Source organism: Primulina huaijiensis, chromosome 1, assembly GCF_012295235.1.
Source record: "Primulina huaijiensis isolate GDHJ02 chromosome 1, ASM1229523v2, whole genome shotgun sequence".
NCBI lineage: Eukaryota > Viridiplantae > Streptophyta > Magnoliopsida > Lamiales > Gesneriaceae > Primulina > Primulina huaijiensis.
Genome location: NC_133306.1, coordinates 1,689,455 through 1,708,830, shown reverse-complemented (window position 1 = coordinate 1,708,830; position 19,376 = coordinate 1,689,455). Strand labels below are relative to the sequence as shown.

Below are 19,376 nucleotides of genomic sequence, written 5' to 3'. Positions count from 1 at the left end.
TATATAAATTGAGAACATGTTAATGCTAATATATTGATTTACATTTTGATTGTTTTTCCCCTCCAAAATAACCTTAACCTGTTATACAAACGTTATTAATTCGAATATATATGTTGATTTATCTATAACCATCAATTTTATTTTGATTAATTTATCGATAAAAATCGATTTATTTTTTTTACGATTAAAAAAATAAAAGCATACCATTACAAAATATATTAAATTATATCATAGACCGATATCAAACAATAAAATTTTCATAAAGAATAATTAAATTTGTTTATATATGTTTTATATAATCACACTTTTGTTTTATATAATCACACTGTTATTTTCTAAAAAAATTATAATTATTTGAAAACATAGAGTAAGCAACTAAACATCCGTATTTCTATTACAACTCTTGATAGATATGATATTTTATAATGAAATGGAAAATGGATTTTTTAGGGGGAAAAGTAATATATTAAAATATTTTATCGTGTTTTTAATTATTTTTAATGAAAAAATATGTGCATGAAATTTCTCGTATCATATTTCCTCCACTTTCTCAATAAATCGACATCCGAGGTTTGAATGTGAATCAAAACAATATGTGCATACTTTGTACTTCAACTGGGCATGAAAACACATCATAGTTGATTAATCCATTTGAACGATGCCTAGTTACTTCTAATTCCAAGTTCATAAAAAAGATGTAGGAATCCACTGATCGCCCTGAATGAAATTTTGAACCGAATACGAATCGACATGTTCTGCGGGAATCAGACTACTCCACGAAACTCGTTTAGACGTATCTGATCCGAGCCCCGAATTCGCAAACTCGCCGTAGTATAATGTTTTCAATGCAAAGTCGCCACTCCAAGGCATCCACCCATCCGGTCTAATAAGAGCCTCTAATGTACATCGAAGAAAAACCGCCCTTGAATACTCCTTCCATGGCCTTCCGAGGAAATTCTTGTGCACACTCGGCTTACTGTGATACAAAGCCATGTATGCATCCGTACCGTTGATCAAGCAATTTTGGAAAACGAAGCCGGTTGATTGGGCGGGGTCGATTCTTCCATGGGCTGTCACAGCATTGTTCTCACCCTTTTCGGGTCTGAGTTGTCGAGGGGCGACCAGGATGGAGCAATTTTGGAAGAACGATGCTGAGTTTCCGAATATGAAGTCCACATTGCCTTGGATTCGGCATGATTTGTAGTACTGGCGAAGCGAGTGAGCGTATAGGGTGTCTTGATTGCCGATGAATTCACAATTTTCGAGGATGGACAAATCGCTGTCTGATCGGAAAGCTACTGCTTGATGAGCATCAGGGCCCGCTGTATTTTGTATTGTGAGGCCTGTAGCCATGAATCCATCACCAACTATTCCTGTTCAGTGTAGCCAATCAAGTAAAAACAAATTACACCCTCTTTATATTTTCCCACTCGATCAATATTTTAATTCAAAACCGCATTTCACAATAAAAATTCGAGCATTATGTCATACACCAACTAACGAATTCATGCCCCCCACCATCTCAAATATTAAATGCTGCATGATCAACCATATCACACAGAAATGCAATGAATATTCTTGCTTCCACTATAAAATTCCGAAAGATTTTGCAAGAATATAGCTTTCAGCGGTGGACTTACCAACTGTGGCGGAGTTGTAGGTGGACATCCCTAGCTGGCCCACGTTCATGGAACCTGTAATTACCGTATTGCCCATGCCATCACCCAAGAAAACAATATTCTTTTTCTCCAATGGTACCCGAACCGTCTCCTCATAAACCCCGGTCTTGATCCATATAACAAACCGCTTATCCGACCCGGCGCTATCCGGGGCTGCATTCACCGCATCCTGCACCAAGTTGTAATCACACGCGTCGCTGTCCTTGCAGACAGTAACGTCCGCCTTGAGATCAGACGGCACTCCACCGGCCACCTTGGGTCGTGATGAATCTGATCCGGGTTCCCAGAATCCGTCGCGCTCGGTCTTGGGTGGGGCCCAAGACCCGATTTTGTCGCCGAAAACATCATAATTCCACATCATGCCCAGCGCATTGCTGGTGGACAAGATCAGAGAAGAATTGAAGAACGCCATGGTACTGCCCACCGAGGACGTGTCATTCACGTACTTGAGCGCCGACCAGCAGTCGTAATGGTACACCAAAGCCGAGCTCATCCATGCGCGGGCGTCCTTGATCTTTCCCCGCGGCAGAGCTTCGCCCGCCAGATTCATCCTGTATTCTGAGTAACGCAGCAGCTCTAGACACGTTTTGGCGGCATTGAACCGGTTCTGGTTATCCGAGGACCCGTCCAGGATATTCTGGACCATGCCCCGACCTATTTCAAGATATCGCGAGGTGACCCACATGGCGGATTGGATTACCTGCGAGATGGTGGCATTCGGGGGCACGTTATTTGACTGGGACAGCCAGGATTCACATGTTGGGGGATCACGCGAAGCCTTGCAGGCCTCGTGAACTACATTGTCAGTCGGTGAGCTGTCGGCGTGAGGCGTGGGAGACGATGGCTTCCGGATGTGGTGGTTGTGGTGGCGGGCGGAGGAGAGGGAGAAGAATAAAAAGAGTATCAGAATTGTGAAAGCAAGAAGCGCCGCCATTGTAATGAAGAAGAATTTCAAATTCTGAAATTTTCTAGAATTGTTTTTGACGGGGTTTGATATGGGTCGAGGTGGGGATTTTATAGGTTTCCGGTGCTGCATCGCTTTCAATTAGGCCGAGATTCTATAAACGAAGATGTCGACAAAAACGTCCCAAATCAAGAAACATACAAATCCACAGATATCTTTATCGATAGATTACGAGCATTAATTGTTGATGTAAGAAGCAAATGGACATATAATTTAACAAAAAATGGTGTGATTGATTTGGAGGGTAGCGATTAGAAAAAAGAATTGGTTGGAAGTGGAGTCACGGGTTTGGAAAAGGTCTGCTCGAAGGAGTGGCCACCGAGAGAATGGAAAGTGAAAGTGGGGGGCGGTGCAAATCTATGAGTGATGGAGTGGGAGAAAAATTAAGAGGTGGGCTTTGTATGTGCAATTTGGTTGGCTGGTGGTGCTAATCATTTAGATTCGGAGAGAAAAATGCATGGAAAGACTACACCTTGCAAGGAATGTGATAGAATATGAGGTGAACAACGAAGGAAGATCCATGTGAGGGCCGACGACTTATAATCCTAAGTTCGTACGAGATATCTAATTCGAAACTTTGTCGTAAATTTGTAATAAACATCTCTCTTCACTCATACAATAAAAAAAGTCTGAACAACAACAACAATAAAGAAATCACATATATGACTATTAATCGGATTTTCTATCTGCATCTATGGTGTTTTTCCTAGAGGGTTGTATTGAATCATTGAGATTTATATTTTAAGAATTCGAAAAAACTATTAAGTAATCTGTGAAAACAGTATTGTATGTCTTTGACAAGGTTTCTGGGTTGAAAAAGAACAAAAAAAGACTAGCCCAATTCAAATTTTAAACTAAAAGGGCTTGTTCGTTTCTTCTTTTTTTTTTTGATGATCGAAATTGGAAATGGATGGGTTGGACTGTTGGATTCGATCAAAATTGGTAACGGACCCGGGTCGATCCCCTACTGGCATACAGTAGTACTTCACATGGATTTATTATTTACTGAATTCAGATAGCAGACCTTGATTTTGTTTTTTTGGGACTAAAATTACTAGATTGAAATAATGTATTTGCAAATTAAAGTATCTCTGTGTTATAAGCCTGTTTATTTTTTTAATATTAAGAATTAAAGTAATATTATTAAAAACGAATCAAAAATTATTTCTCTATTTATTAAATTGATCCCCAACAATTGAGGTGACGTGAATATATATTTCCCGACATCGCATGATCGATCTCGCGTGGAACATATTCCTCACTGAAATATTATGGGAGCATGCTTCGGTGGTCGGTGTTTGTTGTTCTCCCTCTCGGGTCCCTGCTTACTCGTGTACATTTTTCGATTTATCTTTTCGTCTGGGTCAAAAGGTCTCTGACTCATATAAGAGTTTACCAGTATAGGTTAACCTAACCTTTTTATAGAGAGATCTAGCAATCGCCCATGCTAAATAAACAAACTACACCAAACAAAAAAGGTGACGTAGTCAGTCATTACATGCATGTCCCATGAAAAGTACCATAACTTCTCAGGCTTTTGAGGTTTGTATGCTATTCTGTATTCCATCCAAATCCCAGGCGTACCAATGCGTGATGCATTATTATCGTTTGTATCCAAGTTTAGATTTTATCTTTTTCACTAGAAAACGAAAATCACGAAAACACTCACTTGAGTTGACTTTTATTGGGTTTCAATGATCTATAAACATGTTAATTTGGTGATCCGTCATCGTTTCGATGAAATAAGACACAGACTTAATCAAGACTAATTAAATAGTCAAAACTTAAAATAGCTAGCTAGGCAAATTAAAAGAACTTGAATTGGAGATTTTGTCCTGAAAAATTACTTAGTAATAGGACTTGTGTTTACTCGCATGTTAAATTAGGACAAAAAGTATATTGTATTTAAAATTATACGTAATTACGATGTTATAAATTTTGATTTAATGACTTATTTGAGATGTGACAGTGCATTATTTGAGTTCATAATTTGCATTATACGCTGGCTCAAGCTCTATAATGATTGATTATGGGCGACTCATGTAATTATCAATAACTAAAAAAAAGGCAAAAAACTTGTGTGAGACGGTCTCACGAGTTGTATTTTATGAGACGGATATCTTATTTGGGTCATTCATTAAAAAATATTATTTTTTATGCTAAGAGTACTACTTTTTATTGTGAATATCGGTAGGGTTGACCCGTCTCACAGATAAAGATTAGTGAGACCGTCTCACAAGAGACCTACTCAAAAAAAAAGATTAATATTTATTTTTCACAACAAAAGATTCGTAGGTGATTATTTTATAATTCTATATATATATATATATATAATAGAAAAGAGGGCTAGCAAATGTACAAAGGGTTTGGAAAAATAAACCCTAGAGAAAACTTTTAGTTGTCTTGAAAAGACGATAGCTTAGCTAGCCCTTTGATTAATTGTGCACTTTTTTTCCCGAAGAGTTGTCCCTTTCGAAATTGATCAATTTCTTTACGTTTGTTTCGTTTTATTTGAATAAGAGTAAAAATTTATTTTTTTATTTTTAAAAGTAAGTGTAAATTCTCTCCAATTGTTTGTGCTATCTACTTTATGGAGCACTTGACACATTATTGTAGCGTGGCAGAAAAATATAATGCTCCATACTCACATTTGTTTGACAGAAAAAATGTTTTTTTTCTCGTTGATAAGATAAGTACATATCTTAAAAGGGAAATTAAAATTTTCTTTTTGTTATTGGTCAAAATATGCTTTTAGTGCACTAATTTATATAGTGATTTCTTATACAGATGGTTTTCTGTCTTATAATTTATCAAAGTTTGATTTTTATGTATTTTTTTTTTACAGAAACCATCTGAAATGATTGAAATTGTTTATATTGAAACCGAAAGATGCTTATGTGACATCATAATTGGCGGAAAATAGTCCATTTTAAAAATAAATGTCAGGAACAACAATAATAACAAAAAAAAAAATGAAAACACAATAAAAACAATAAATATTATAATAATGATGATGATAACGATAATCACAAGCAAATACATCACATTTTTCAATCCAAATAATAATCTCATGGGTCAAGAATCTTTGGCCTAATAGCAAGAGTGAGACCTCAAAATCCCTATGCTCTTTGGATCAAATTCTAGAAATTGTATATCTAATATGTGATTGTCACTTCATCGGTGCTCACATGTGTCCACCGATGAGCACCAATGAGGTAAAACTCACCTACTCGTCTATTGAATATGATGAAATATAAAAAATTGCACATCGAATATAATAGTGAGTGTCACCGACTACTTTTCAATTTTCCGTGAAAGGTTTTCACAATTTGATGTGGATGGAGGTAATAAAGGTAAACCTAATTTCAAATATGCAATGTCCTTGTAAATAACAACATAATTAGATTATTCCAATAGCGTTGGGATTAGATAGTTCTTTTCACAAAATGAAGAGGTTAATCTCATGTATTTAACATTAATTTTTTCCTATTTAACATTAATTGTGGCACATACTGATTGGCACCATGTATGATTTATTGTTGAAGGGAGCTTATTGTATAGTTTCATAATTGGATTTGGGTACGTAGATTTAATTTGAAAAATGATTTAAGACTTGGATTCCAAATAACACACCAATATCAACTATTTTTTTAAAAGTATATTACAATTGTTTATAAGGACTCTAATTTAAAGTTATGAAATTAAATAACCTTATCCAAAAACAACCTTAATAATAATAATATTTTTTTTAAAAAAAAATACATTTTCCTCTCACACAACACAATTAAGGCAAAAACTTGTGTGAGACGGTCTCACGGGTCGTATTTGTGAGACGAATCTCTTATTTGGGTCATCCATGAAAAAGTATTATTTTTTATGCTAAAAGTATTACTTTTTATTGTGAATATGGGTATGGTTGATCCGTCTCACATATTAAGATCCGTGAGGCGGTCTCACATGAGACCCACTCCAAGTTAACGAACAAGCTTTGTTAAATGCTTTTAAGTAAAGCTTCCAAAAATTGCGGAAAACCTAATGAGCTGGTGCTCAAAGGTTGATTACTTTGATAAAACCACTTCCTTAATTTCTTTCTCCACATCAATAATTATTTCCGAAGATTCATTACAAATCTCATATCTTGTCTGGACAAATACCATAATTAGTTCATACAAATTTAAACATATCATTCGGTTTTATGGATTTCAGCCATCACGAGTTCACAGACGGTAATATTTGGGATCCATACAACCCAACAATGGAAAACCATATTCTTGGTCACCCTTTTGATCTCACCCAGTGCCCTAATCATCCACTGATTCATCATAACCTTCGAGAACCCTCAAATAATTCTTCATCGGATCATTTACTAGCAGCTTCGTCCAAATTACTCGAAGGGACGAATTTTGAGCTCGGAGAAAACCAAGAAGAAGAAGAAGGTCCAGAAGAAGAGCTAGGATCCATGAAAGAAATGATGTTCAAGGTTGCTGCGATGCAACCTGTGGAAGACATAGATCCAGCCACCATCCGCAGGCCTAAAAGGCGTAACGTAAGATTAAGCAACGACCCTCAAAGCGTCGCTGCAAGACACCGCCGTGAGAGGATCAGTGAAAAGATGAGAATCTTGCAGAGGCTTGTACCTGGTGGGATGACAATGGACACTGCTTCGATGCTAGACGAAGCTGCAAAATACGTCAAGTTCTTGAAACGGCAAATCCGAATCCTTGGAGGCCAAAACCACCACCAGCAGCCACCGTGCACAGAAGCCACCATCACCACACCATCAGCAGTACTCGACTTGGTGGCCCTAAACACCGTAGGCGGAGCATCCTCGTACTTGTTTGGAGGTAACAATAATGGCAGTGGGTTAGGTGGTGAATATCCTTCCATCTGTTCTAACCCTAATTAAGCAGATTCCTCAATAATTACATCAAGGGTTTGAAACCAATATTCCATGTGCTATAGCCATAAGTATTTTCCTCAATAATCACATTAAATAAAAAAATACATCAAAAAAATTTGAGTGTGACTCATGTTTGTATATCATATTATGGTGATTTGTATTATATATTAATTTTTGCCAAATATATTGTAACGCTTAATGTCTATTAGAAGTATCTTATATATAATGTGGATTTTGATCAATTTTCTTGGCTTTCAACATAAAACAGTAGTGTTCCAAAGCATTATTACATGATGATATATAAAAATATACATTCAACTGCTCATATCATTACAGAATCAGAAGATCTGTGACCACCAAACCCTTTACTCAAAACTAAAGGAAGTAACAAACTTTTCTTTCCACTGCATTGGATTTAACTACATAAATTTTATTGTATTCTAAAATCTTCTCCTGTTACATACATACATGTGTGTGTGTGTGTGTGTGTGTGTGTGTGTGTGTGTGTGTGGATATTCATATATTGGTTGATAGGCGTTAGCGGGGCGAGGGTGTGCAAGTGTATACATAAATATAGGTAACTGATCTGGTATATATGAGAGTGCATCATGTGCTTGCTTTCAGCATTTACGATGATCATGAGCAAGGCTTTTTTCGATTGGAGGTGAAAAGTGATTGAAGGTGAAAAGCAACCTCAACCAGTCAAGAACTGGCAAGCCAAGGTGTATTTTCAGCATTATTATGTTAAAATATATTATATTTTACAAAAAATTAATGTACATTAATAAGCAACACACACACACACACACACATATATATACCCAGAAAAAATATCATATTTGCATATGAAAAATCAATTCAACCGCGTTGATTGTTAATCAGTTAATGTTTCTAACTAATAAAGAGCGCATATATATTGATATTTGATGCTTTTTCCGATTAAAAGGACCTTATAACCAAACCTCAAAATTTTTTTTAAAAAAATTAGTTTGCCTTTTTTAAAAAAAAAAAAAAAAATTCATCAAGAAAATGTAATCATAACTTGGCCAAAATCGAGTGCTGAATATCTTTTGCCTGAGGAGGGAAGCAAATAGGGTGTTCAACTAAGGTTTGAATCGGTTTTGGATAAAAATTCGAATCAAACCATGCATATTTTTTCGGTTTTAGAAAATTTCAAACCAAACTATCAACTTTTTATAATCAAACCAACCCAACCCAAACCATTAATTTCGGCTTAGTCTAGTTTGTAAGACTAATTTTAATTTGAAAAATAAAAATTGATACTTGATAGAAGTTGAGTGAACATTTTACTTGATCGTGAACTATAATTGTTAATATTAAAAATTATATATTAAAATACTTATGCATTTTATTCAATTTTGCAACTTCTAAAAAAACCTAAAATTTTCAGGTTGTAGTTACATTTATTTTGGTCAAAATAATCACTACGTACTTTCTTAATGCAATTCGTTTGTTACAAAGCTCACTAATAATTGAATATAAATAAAAAATCGAATGAATAAATATACATATAAATATTTTATATCTTGTTCTAGTGTTAACCCTTGAAATACATATTGCCTGTAAGTTGCGAAATTGGATGCAGATACATGTGTATCTAAAAATAAATATTAGAAGCTATAGTACTCATGAAACTATGATATATGTATGTGTGCGCGCATGTCGTGTGTGTAAAATATAAAACTTTATCAGATTAATGTTATCATATCATGTAATCTAATTTTTTTAAATACTGATTTAGATATTTTAAAATTTTAAAGTATTTTATATTGTGGTATATATTATATACTTAATATTACAGTAGATGAGTAAATTTGAGAAGTACTCTTAAAAATTAGTTAGAGAATTGTTCAGAAAAATATATGGAGATTTTTTTCTAAAGAACACATCAATGTATCAGGGGGGGTTAACATTTATATTCGTACAAAAATGGTTTTCAATTTGTTTTTTATTTTTGTTTTAAAAAAAATGAGTTGTGATATGTAATTATCAAATTAGGTAAAGATAACAACACCTTATAATACGTTCATAGAGTAAAATTAGAAACAAATCAAATTAAACATGTATCATAACTCAAAAGTATTTATTCAAAAAAAAATTTCAAAAGTATGTCGGGAAAATTAATCGTGACATTATTAGACATAAATGTGTTTATATTTAAGAAAATTTTAAAAAACCTTTTTTTAAGTATGTTCGACTATGACTAGGGATGACAATTGGTAGGATTTTATATCCTCTGTTTTCATCTTTATTTATTATATTTATCATCATTCACATTCAATTTCACCAAAATCTTCGTACTCGTCGGATGATTGAATATCCATGCTCTATCCAAATAAATTATCACCACATATAATTGAATTTCTCTTCTGAATTATTTCGAGTAAGTTATGTGTATATACTAATAATTTTCTTCATTTCATCCAACTAATATCATTCAATAAAATAATATTAGAATTAACACACACACATATATATATATATATATATATATATATATATTAATTTAATCGAATATTCAGGTCGGATATGAATAGGATTCTTTAATACCGTCTACATCCTCATAACCGAAAATCTTAATACCCGATTATCTATTTATATAATCGGGTAAAAAACATCTCCATATCCTCCTCTATTTGAATCAAGGTTCTAAAAAGCGTGAAGCGCCCCGAAGCGCGGATGTCGAGCTCCAAGCTTTTCAAGATTAAGCGAGATCAGCACAGGCTTAAGCGTGAAAAAACGTTTTTTATCTTTAGTGTAATTGTAATTATCTCAAACCAATAAATTGATAAAATAATACATAAATATGATAAATTTAAGTCTGATGTATTAATTCTCATATTTATAAAATCATAAAAATATCAAAATTATAATCTTTATTTGTTTTTGCAACTAGATCACATTAAAAATGTTAAATATTTGTCAAATCATTATCAGACACGCTTAATCATAATTAAAATTAAAAAACAAACATTTAAATTATAAACTTAATTTATTATTTTAAAATAAAAAGACATACCTTCAAAATATAAAAAATTTAAAAATAAATAGATGCAATTAATTGTGCTTAAACACCTTAATTATGCTTAATTCGGTCAAACTACAGTTTGACTGCTTTTTTTCGATTTCTCCGAAGCGGGGCGTTTTTGCCGAGCTTCAGGCTTAAGCGCCCCGCTTAAACGGGCTTTTTAGAACACTGATTTGAATCGTCAAATATCGATTTCTCCGTCGGACTCAGAGAAATTTATTGTCCATAACTCTGACTATATTAATAATTATTCAAAATGTGATCTAAGTTCGAACTCGAAATGTATATCATGTTTTCATTAGATTTGGATTCAATTTCATTATATTTTTAAAAAAATTAAATAATTTTACGCTCCAGGTAATGTAGGCCCATTACACAGTGGATTACAAGAGCAGATCCAAGTTTCCCGCCAATAGCTAATTCCCGCAACACTCTTCGTTACCGACCGATTCCTTACTATTTCACGGTTCAAACCCTAATTTAATCTGTCAAAGGAAAGAGGAAATTTTTGTTGAGTAAATATTTACATTGAGATCAAGAATGAAGGGTGGAACGGTTCAAATCAATTGGCACGATACGAAACCCGTACTCACCTGCGATTTCCATCCGCAAACCGGCATCCTTGCCACCGGAGGCGCCGACTATGACATCAAGGTAAATATACTTTTTGCATTTAAGTGAGTTACTCGAGGAAATTGGAAGGTTTTTCTTCCGCTTTCAGTGAAATGACTTTTTGAAAATTGTCAATTTGGCTCGTACTGGGCTGAAATATGCAGTTATGGGCAACAATGTCCGGCAAAGACCAAACGAAAGCTCCTGGAGTTACTTATCAAAGCAGCCTTTCGCATCACAATTCTGCTGTGAATGTACTTCGCTTCTCTCCTTCAGGTAAGTTCAGAGTTAGTCAGGATTTTTAGTCTGAATTTTATGTTAAAACATCTATGTTATTTCTAATATTTTTTAAAATATTAACTCACCGCAAACTATACGAAAAAATTAAACTTATTTATATTTATAAGAAAAAAATATAAATAACTTGATGATATGTAGTAGATCAATTAAATAATTTTATTTTTATTTATAACAAAACACAAAATTGTATATTTGATTTATATTTATAGATAGCTTCTACCTGACAATCAATATATCTAGTCTATTTAAATTTTCATGCATTAATCATTGTGTATCTAAAATATTGAAGCCAAAGCTCAATATTTATGTTTGTCTATCTACATATATACGGGGCCCCTATAATAGATACGCCCCTGGGTCAGATTCCTCGGCATACTTTTCATTAAAGGGTGAAATGCGTGACGATAAATATAATGCGACTGGCGCGTTGGGGAAATTTTCATTGCAATAGTTACGAAGAAACAGAGTGAAATAAGCCTTGAAAATATTAATGTTGCTTCTGTTGACTATAGTTGAGGCACAGAGTAAACTTAATTTTGCTGCTTGAACGCCTTCATGTTCACTATGAGGCAAATATTACAAACTATATAATGCCTATTGTGCTGTCTTTGTATTGAATTATGACTTCCTTCTAAAATTGCAGGAGAGCAGCTCGCATCTGGTGCGGACGGTTAGTTACGTTTCCAAAGTAGATCGTTTGCTACTTGCTAAATGCTTCTTTTCAATGCAAAAGTTGTCATCATAAATTGAGTCTTTCTTCTCTGTAGGTGGAGAGCTGATTTTATGGAAACTAAATTCTACTGATGCTGGTGAAGTGTGGAAGGTCCTTAAGTCATTAGCGTAAGCATTTTTTCTAACTTCATTTGTGCACTGGATTCCTCATTGGTGTAAGCATTTAATGTAGTTGTTTTCTACAATATTGAGTCTGCATCCTGATTGTTGTGTAAACCAAAAGTTTTGTTTTAGTATTTATACATGTTGAAAAGGTAGAGGGCAGTAACAATAATGAGTTTGGCATTTTCTTCTTATGTTGATTAATAAGATTCTTTCAGGTTTCACCGCAAGGATGTATTAGATCTACAGTGGTCAAATGATGGTGCATATCTCATTTCTGGATCAGTTGATAATACATGTATTATATGGGACGCTAAAAAAGGCAAGACAATTAAATAAAGTATAATTCTAATGCCAGATAACAATATGTAGCTTTATACTATTAATTGATATCTGGCTTGTAGGTTCTGTTCACCAAATTTTGGACGGGCATCTTCACTACGTTCAAGGTGTGGCATGGGATCCATTGATGAAATATGCAGCATCTATTAGTTCAGATAGAACTTGTCGTGTTTATATTAACAAGCCATCTAAATCAAAAGCTGTTGAGAAAACAAACTATGTTTGTCAGCATGTGATTGCAAAGGCAGAACCGCAGATAGCTGAAGAATCTAAGGTTGTGATATTAGTTATATTTTACGCACATGCGCACGTGCACGCACACTCAGAAACACTTATGTAACCTTTCTTACCGGATTTGCCACTTCAGTCTACCAGAAGCCATCTTTTCCACGATGAGACACTTCCATCTTTCTTCCGAAGATTATCTTGGTCACCAGATGGATCATTTTTACTTGTGCCTACAGGTATAGCCCAATCTTTATATATTCTTATTCTGTTCAATAATGTTGGCACAAAAAACAGTTCTTCATGTTCCTTTGAAACCGAATTATTGCTCTAGCCCTTTATATTTCACATTTTTTTACACAGACTCTCTCAATGAATGCTGCTATTTTATAGTGAATAATAGGCTTACCGATATATGTCCCCCATGGGAAATAGGAGAGATAGATAGCATTCAAATCAATTGGAAATAATGGAGTCATGTACATGTGGCCATGTGGTGTGTTGTAAATGTTCTGTCACTATTTCTATAGCCAGATATTTGCAATGAAAGTTTTGTGATTGCTAGCAATTAAGGTCCTGAGGCCAAATGAACCCGGTTATAACATAGTTGGACAGCCCCCTTAATGGCTTAAGGCTTCGGATCCTTTCTTTGTGTTATTTTTTAGTTATTATTGTTGAAGGATCAGTAAATATTCCCTGCAATTGAACAAACTTGTTCCTTATGGTTATAACTACTCATCCTTCCAGCATCACATAATCATTTTTATAGAAAAAGGAAAGGTTAATATTAAGTTTTAGCTTTTAAAAGCTTTTATTTGCTTAGGTTTTGCTACAGCCTGTACACAACTATGTAAATATACAGCTGAGGCTCTTAGCAGTCTGTCTTAGTCACTGTTACCCGAATGCAATGTTGAAAGTTAACTGAGATTTCATTTGTACTAAAACGCTGCTGTCAGTTGCACAGTTTACTCACTGTTTTTTCAATACTTCAGGTTCTTATAAAAGCACACCTGCTTCTGAACCAATCAACACAACATATGCTTTTTCAAGGCAAGATCTTTCCAGGCGAGAATTCTCTATTCTATTAGGGTGCATTTGGATTGAAATATTTTAAATTCATGATTTATATCCATAATACTTGTTCGGATGCCTTTAAATTCAATGGATTTGAACATGTTTATATTATAAAATCTACCAAAATAGAGATTTGAAATCCATCAACCAAATCCAAACGCAAGCTTAGATTTTGACTAGCCCATTATGTGATTCTTAATTTTGGTGACTGCAAAAGAGTAGCTCCGCTATACTTCGCTAAGATCCTAATATCTCTGTATCTGTGTTCGATTAGAACTTATATTCTTCTTTTGAATCTTTGGTGTTTGATTTCTTCTCGTGTTTTAAAGCAGGCCTGCAGTTATGCTCCCTGGTGCCAACAAACCTGTTGTAGCAGTACGTTTTTGCCCCATGACTTTTAAATTGCGGGGGTCAAAGACATGTAATAACTATATCTATTTTCATAATTTAGGAAGATTGGTATAACGCCATTGCTATATCATGATACCAAACGTCGTCTTATTCGCAGCTCCATTTTTCCAGCTCCACTATCGCCTAATTTTTGCAGTGGCCACTTTGAATTCCTTGTACTTGTATGACACTGAGAGCATTCAACCACTAGTAATTATAGCTGGGGTTCATTATGCAGCCATAACAGACATTGCATGGTAATTTTCATTCCATATTTAAGCAACATTCTTCAATGCTACCAATACACTTTCTAAAATCTAAAGTTGTAACAATCTAGGTCTCCTACTGGTAATTATTTGGCTTTATCCTCTCAAGACGGTTATTGCACGCTCCTCGAATTTGAATCTCAAGAACTTGGATCACCTGTTGCCTTACCAGGTTTGCACATGTTTCCTGTGTCTTCTCTATTGAATCGGTACAAGCATGCCACTGTACTAAAATTACTTTTATTCTGCAGAAGAAAAGCAAACCGATGTTACTGAGGTGGAACGTGTCCTGGAACCCATCATCAATGATAAGGGCACGGTTTCTATGGACGATAGAATGGAAAGGATAGAGAATTCTCAAAGAGAGGACAAGAGTGAGGATTGGAGACACACTTCACCGAGTACAACAATTATACCTTCAAATCCATGTAAACCAGCCAAGAGACGCATTACACCCATGGCCATTGATTGACTTGGAAGTTAGACCCGAACCTAATTTGCTGACATTTACAGTGCCACTTGGGTTAAAGCCACCTGGCTCATGAAGAAAAGAGCTAGAGTCAGCTACATGCAAAGGATGTCAATTCGACATATAAGAGATACTCTACGTGGATTTAGTCAATGTTTATTTCCAATTTTTGGTCACTTCACTTTTATTCTCAATTATATTATTTAAAAAAAATAGAAAATAGAAAACGAAAACAAAACTTATAAGAAAATAAATATGAGATACAAGTAGGTTGCAGTGGTTGTTAACGAATCATAAACAAGTCGAGCTAAATTATTTTCAACTAAAATTTGATAATCAAACTAAGCTATCATGTTTCTTCAGTCTCTTTACTATTGCTCCCAAAATTACACCATTTTTCACCATACTCGCTTCTCTAATTGATCATTAATTATTACATAAAAAATGTTCGGAGATATGGATTAGTATGCCCACAATTTCTTATATGCAGGACTGCTTCTGAAGCTATAAAACTGATATCACCAATTATAAATCTCGCAGATGTGTGGTTGCATGCTATTTGAGAAACGTATGAAATTTCGTTTTGGTACACCAACTTTTGGTTTTTTACTATTTTGGTCTAATTATTTATGTGTTATCAGAAAATATTGACATGACATCGAAAATTATCGATTTGTTAGATGTAATTTAAGCAGTTGGACCAAAATAGTTGAAAATGAAAAGTTAATGTATCAAATTCAAACTCTCAAAACCAAACGGATCAAAACCTATAATTTTACAATTTAATGGAACCAAAAATTCATTTTCCTAAATTTAATAGACCCGTGACAGTCTTGTGGAGTTTTCCCTAACTTTAATGCAAAGTTCAGGACACCATATATGTGGAGAACATAGAAGAAAGGGAAGATGCACGAACCACCCCACCAATCATTCAGAAAATAAGAGGGGCATTAGCCATCCTTCTTCCAGAATTCCCACCGCAGAGAAGTATACCAGAAGGGATTGACGTTGATTTTGTGCCTTTCAGAATTTAGAGTAATTTTTATCACAGTCAATATTAATATTATTTTCAAAGAACCACAATATTAATTTAGCTCATAATTTTTATTGTACTGTACACACAATAATTAACTCCTCCTTGCCTGGAATCCACTAAAATAAATGATAAAAATTAAATTTAGGCTTAAATATTTTTAATTTAAAATTTTGAAAAATTAAAATGTCACTTGAATTCGTGATCTCTTTGGTTTTGAGTCTAATTCATTAATTTACTATATTCGATTTTGAAAATTAATAAATACACTTTGCCGGTTTGAAATAAATGATGTTATTATCTATGAATAGATTAGTATCCGTTTTAGCAGAATTGAATTAAATTGAAGTCATTTTTTTATTTAACGAAATATTTGGTGGCAATAAGGGCAGTTTGAAAATGTCGTTCAAATGCCATTGAAAATCATATAGAAATCCATGCAACAATATTAGTCGAAGGAAGTGAAAATTATATCAGGCTAATATAGTTTGCATATTTTGTTGGAAAAACCCATAAACCATATAATCCATCATGCTAAATCATTAAAAATTTGACCGGAAAACTTTAGCGGAGGCGTACCTGAAACCATAGTTCTGAATTTTTTAGAACGTGTCTTGATCTTCCAGATCTACGCGCTCTTTCCTTGAAAGAAACCTTTAGTTTTCTCTTCTAAACTATTTTCTTAATGGGGAAGAGAATAGTGAACGTGATAACAAGATATCTGGGGACCACGAGCCATATATATAGATGATATTTATCATTTTCTTCTAATATTTCTGTTTTAATCTATCATAAAAATAGAAATTACACTTATGTCTCTACACATTAAAGGCTCACAACCTATTAGATACATTAAAGCCCAATAACCCGAAACCCTTGTTGATCACTTTATTTTTTAACTTAACTTAATAGACAACTCATAACACATAATTATTCACATATAAGCCCATATAAATAAAATTGATCCAACATATTTCACTTTTGGTCATTTAACTATGAATTTGCATTTTCTTTAATATTATAAGAAAACTCACTAAAAGTTCATTTCTAAAATCCATGTCGGCGTTCAAGTCCGTCACATAATCAATTTCCGGAAGACAAGAAGGGCTCTGGTAAAAAATACAAAAAATAAAAAAACATGCAAGTTACATAACTAAAAATAAAAATCTAACATTAACATATAAAAAAAACATTCAAACTACAAGATTAAAAATGCAAATTCGTTTAACCGGATCATAAATGAAAAAAAGACATACTAATCATCATTTCATACTAATTTTGAATCACGAGAAGGGAACGAACTCAAGATTCAGGATGAGACATTGATAGAAGACAAATAAGGTAATTTCATACATACAATTGGCAACGAAACTTATAACTTTTAAACAAGTCATGCGTAAAAATTCGATATCTTTTCAGTTGAGCTGTTGATGATAAATTCGTCCCAAATGGAAGTCGCAGCTTCTCACAGGGAAAGGCCATCGATAATCTCCAAAACCACATCACAGATACGCTTCAACCCATCCTCCCTAAGAGCAAGTTCAGATGGATAATTCGTCCCCGGATACCGGTTAAATGCATTGTGACACGAATTGGGATAATCTACAGCAGCCAACACATGCAAATAGGCATAATCATACATGTCCATGGTCAAATCTTGAACTGAATTCTGGAGTGAATCGTTTGCAGAGGCATACATGTCCGCACATTCTTGCATAACTTTCTTCATCAACGTGTCGTTTGGGACGTTTACCATTTGAAGTGAGAGGTAAGAATTTGTGGCTGTTGCATTGGCTATCCCGACCTTAATCATGATTAGAGCCAATCCCTTTGCGTCTGCTTTTCGACTGGAGGCATCAGACTTCAGTGAGGATACACAGAGGTCGTAATATTTTGTGTTCTTGCATGTTTTTTGAATCAAATTATCTGAGTTCCCATGAGCTGATGAGCTTGGATAAACAAAAGAAGTGGTGAGAATTATGGAAAGTAACAACAAAAACCAAGAAAATCCCATGCGTGGTTGGTTTTCTTGAAGCTAGAAACTCAAATGTTGAAACAAAACGATAGAGATATGATTCAATTACTTAAAAGGACCTGTTTGGAGGAAAGCTGGTACTCATCAGGGCCCTACGGAAATTGGCAAGAAAACACGGCCTCACGGGTCACACATCTTTTTAAGAGGAATAGACCATTTCTCCTTGTTTTTTTCTTCGATGGGATTTTTATTGGTCTGATAAAATTAAAGAGCCACAATTCCTGATCACATGCGATTTAAAGTCTAAGATGTTGGGAATTTGGTCCCTTGAAATATTTGATTTAATTTGTTTTTTCGAGGAGTTGTTTGGCGGAATACATTAATATCTCTTGGCCTTGTAGTAAACGTATCCATTGGACTTTTCGGTTTACTTGCACAATGCGTCCATTGTCCATTGATTTTGAAACTTTGGAGATAGATACACCCAATTTTCACTCACATAGTGCCATTTTACACACGCCATGCACTTTTCGAGTTAGAATAATATGATTTCTTTTTTATTTTCAAATTAAGGGTTTTTGCATGTATGTTTTTTTTTATAAGCATGATATAGTAATCTAAAAATTTAAAAACTAGATTTTTTTTTGGCGATTTGAAATGGGTATTTTTTTACAATTGAAAAATATTACAAGACTGAAACTTTTAAGGTTTATTTACATTATGTTTTGCAACTCTGCTCAGGTATAATCCTCTGCCAACTCAGAGATTTCCTTCAGTAGAACCTCTTTCCCTTCTTCTTATCGAAAATATTTATTTCGAGCATGAACCTATCATGTCACAAATGAGAACTGCCAGAAGGAAAACAAAACAAAACAGTTCCTTTTGTGGATATCACATACCTCTAGCTTTACCGAGGTCAAACGACGTGCACCACTGAATAACATAAGCATACCTTCAATACGGCTAATCTACCATCTTTTGACGGGAGTCCAACACGAATAACCTTGTCTATTGGTTGCACCAATAACCAACACCCGATCAACAAAATCTTCTCAAGTCAACGCTGGAAATTACAATAGTCCTTAGAGATAACATATTAATCTAAAATCAACATGTGATGTCGATAGTTTAAACCCAATCATTTCGGCCAGTATTTGCAATAATCGGCCTTGTTCCCTCTCAAAACCACCCTAGTATGTCAAATTGATGCAAAAGTATATGTTTTAAGACTTGCAAGGAAATATTTAGTTGATGAAAGAAATTA

At 34.3% G+C, this 19,376-nt stretch overlaps 4 protein-coding genes across 5 annotated transcripts; 2 read left to right on the top strand and 2 right to left on the bottom strand.

The window, feature by feature from the left end:
* Positions 1-579: 579 nt before the first annotated feature.
* LOC140975411 (probable pectinesterase/pectinesterase inhibitor 51) lies at positions 580-3,014 on the bottom strand. Its single transcript, XM_073439115.1, has 2 exons — positions 1,641-3,014; positions 580-1,373 (listed from the first exon to the last, which is right to left on the bottom strand). Exons 1-2 carry the CDS (start codon positions 2,713-2,715, stop codon positions 685-687), a joined length of 1,764 nt encoding a protein of 587 aa, XP_073295216.1. The 5' UTR covers positions 2,716-3,014; the 3' UTR covers positions 580-684.
* A 3,809-nt stretch (positions 3,015-6,823) lies between these two features.
* On the top strand, positions 6,824-7,549 carry LOC140963099 (uncharacterized). Its single transcript, XM_073422656.1, has one exon. The coding sequence runs from the start codon at positions 6,839-6,841 to the stop codon at positions 7,547-7,549; it is 711 nt and encodes a 236-aa protein (XP_073278757.1). The 5' UTR covers positions 6,824-6,838.
* Positions 7,550-10,984: 3,435 nt separating this feature from the next.
* LOC140975399 (chromatin assembly factor 1 subunit FAS2-like) lies at positions 10,985-15,107 on the top strand. Of its 2 annotated transcripts, none has more exons than XM_073439102.1 (12): positions 10,985-11,246; positions 11,369-11,480; positions 12,148-12,174; positions 12,272-12,344; positions 12,557-12,660; positions 12,743-12,954; positions 13,048-13,144; positions 13,898-13,970; positions 14,312-14,354; positions 14,502-14,626; positions 14,707-14,807; positions 14,887-15,107. In XM_073439102.1, the coding sequence occupies exons 1-12, from the start codon at positions 11,133-11,135 to the stop codon at positions 15,105-15,107; spliced, it is 1,302 nt and encodes a 433-aa protein (XP_073295203.1). In that variant the 5' UTR covers positions 10,985-11,132. The 2 variants fall into 2 exon arrangements, with proteins under 2 accessions (XP_073295203.1, XP_073295194.1); XM_073439093.1 differs by having other exon boundaries at positions 14,312-14,400; positions 14,488-14,626.
* A 2,236-nt stretch (positions 15,108-17,343) lies between these two features.
* On the bottom strand, positions 17,344-18,260 carry LOC140979697 (cell wall / vacuolar inhibitor of fructosidase 2-like). Its single transcript, XM_073445270.1, has one exon. The coding sequence runs from the start codon at positions 18,149-18,151 to the stop codon at positions 17,603-17,605; it is 549 nt and encodes a 182-aa protein (XP_073301371.1). The 5' UTR covers positions 18,152-18,260; the 3' UTR covers positions 17,344-17,602.
* Positions 18,261-19,376: the final 1,116 nt, after the last annotated feature.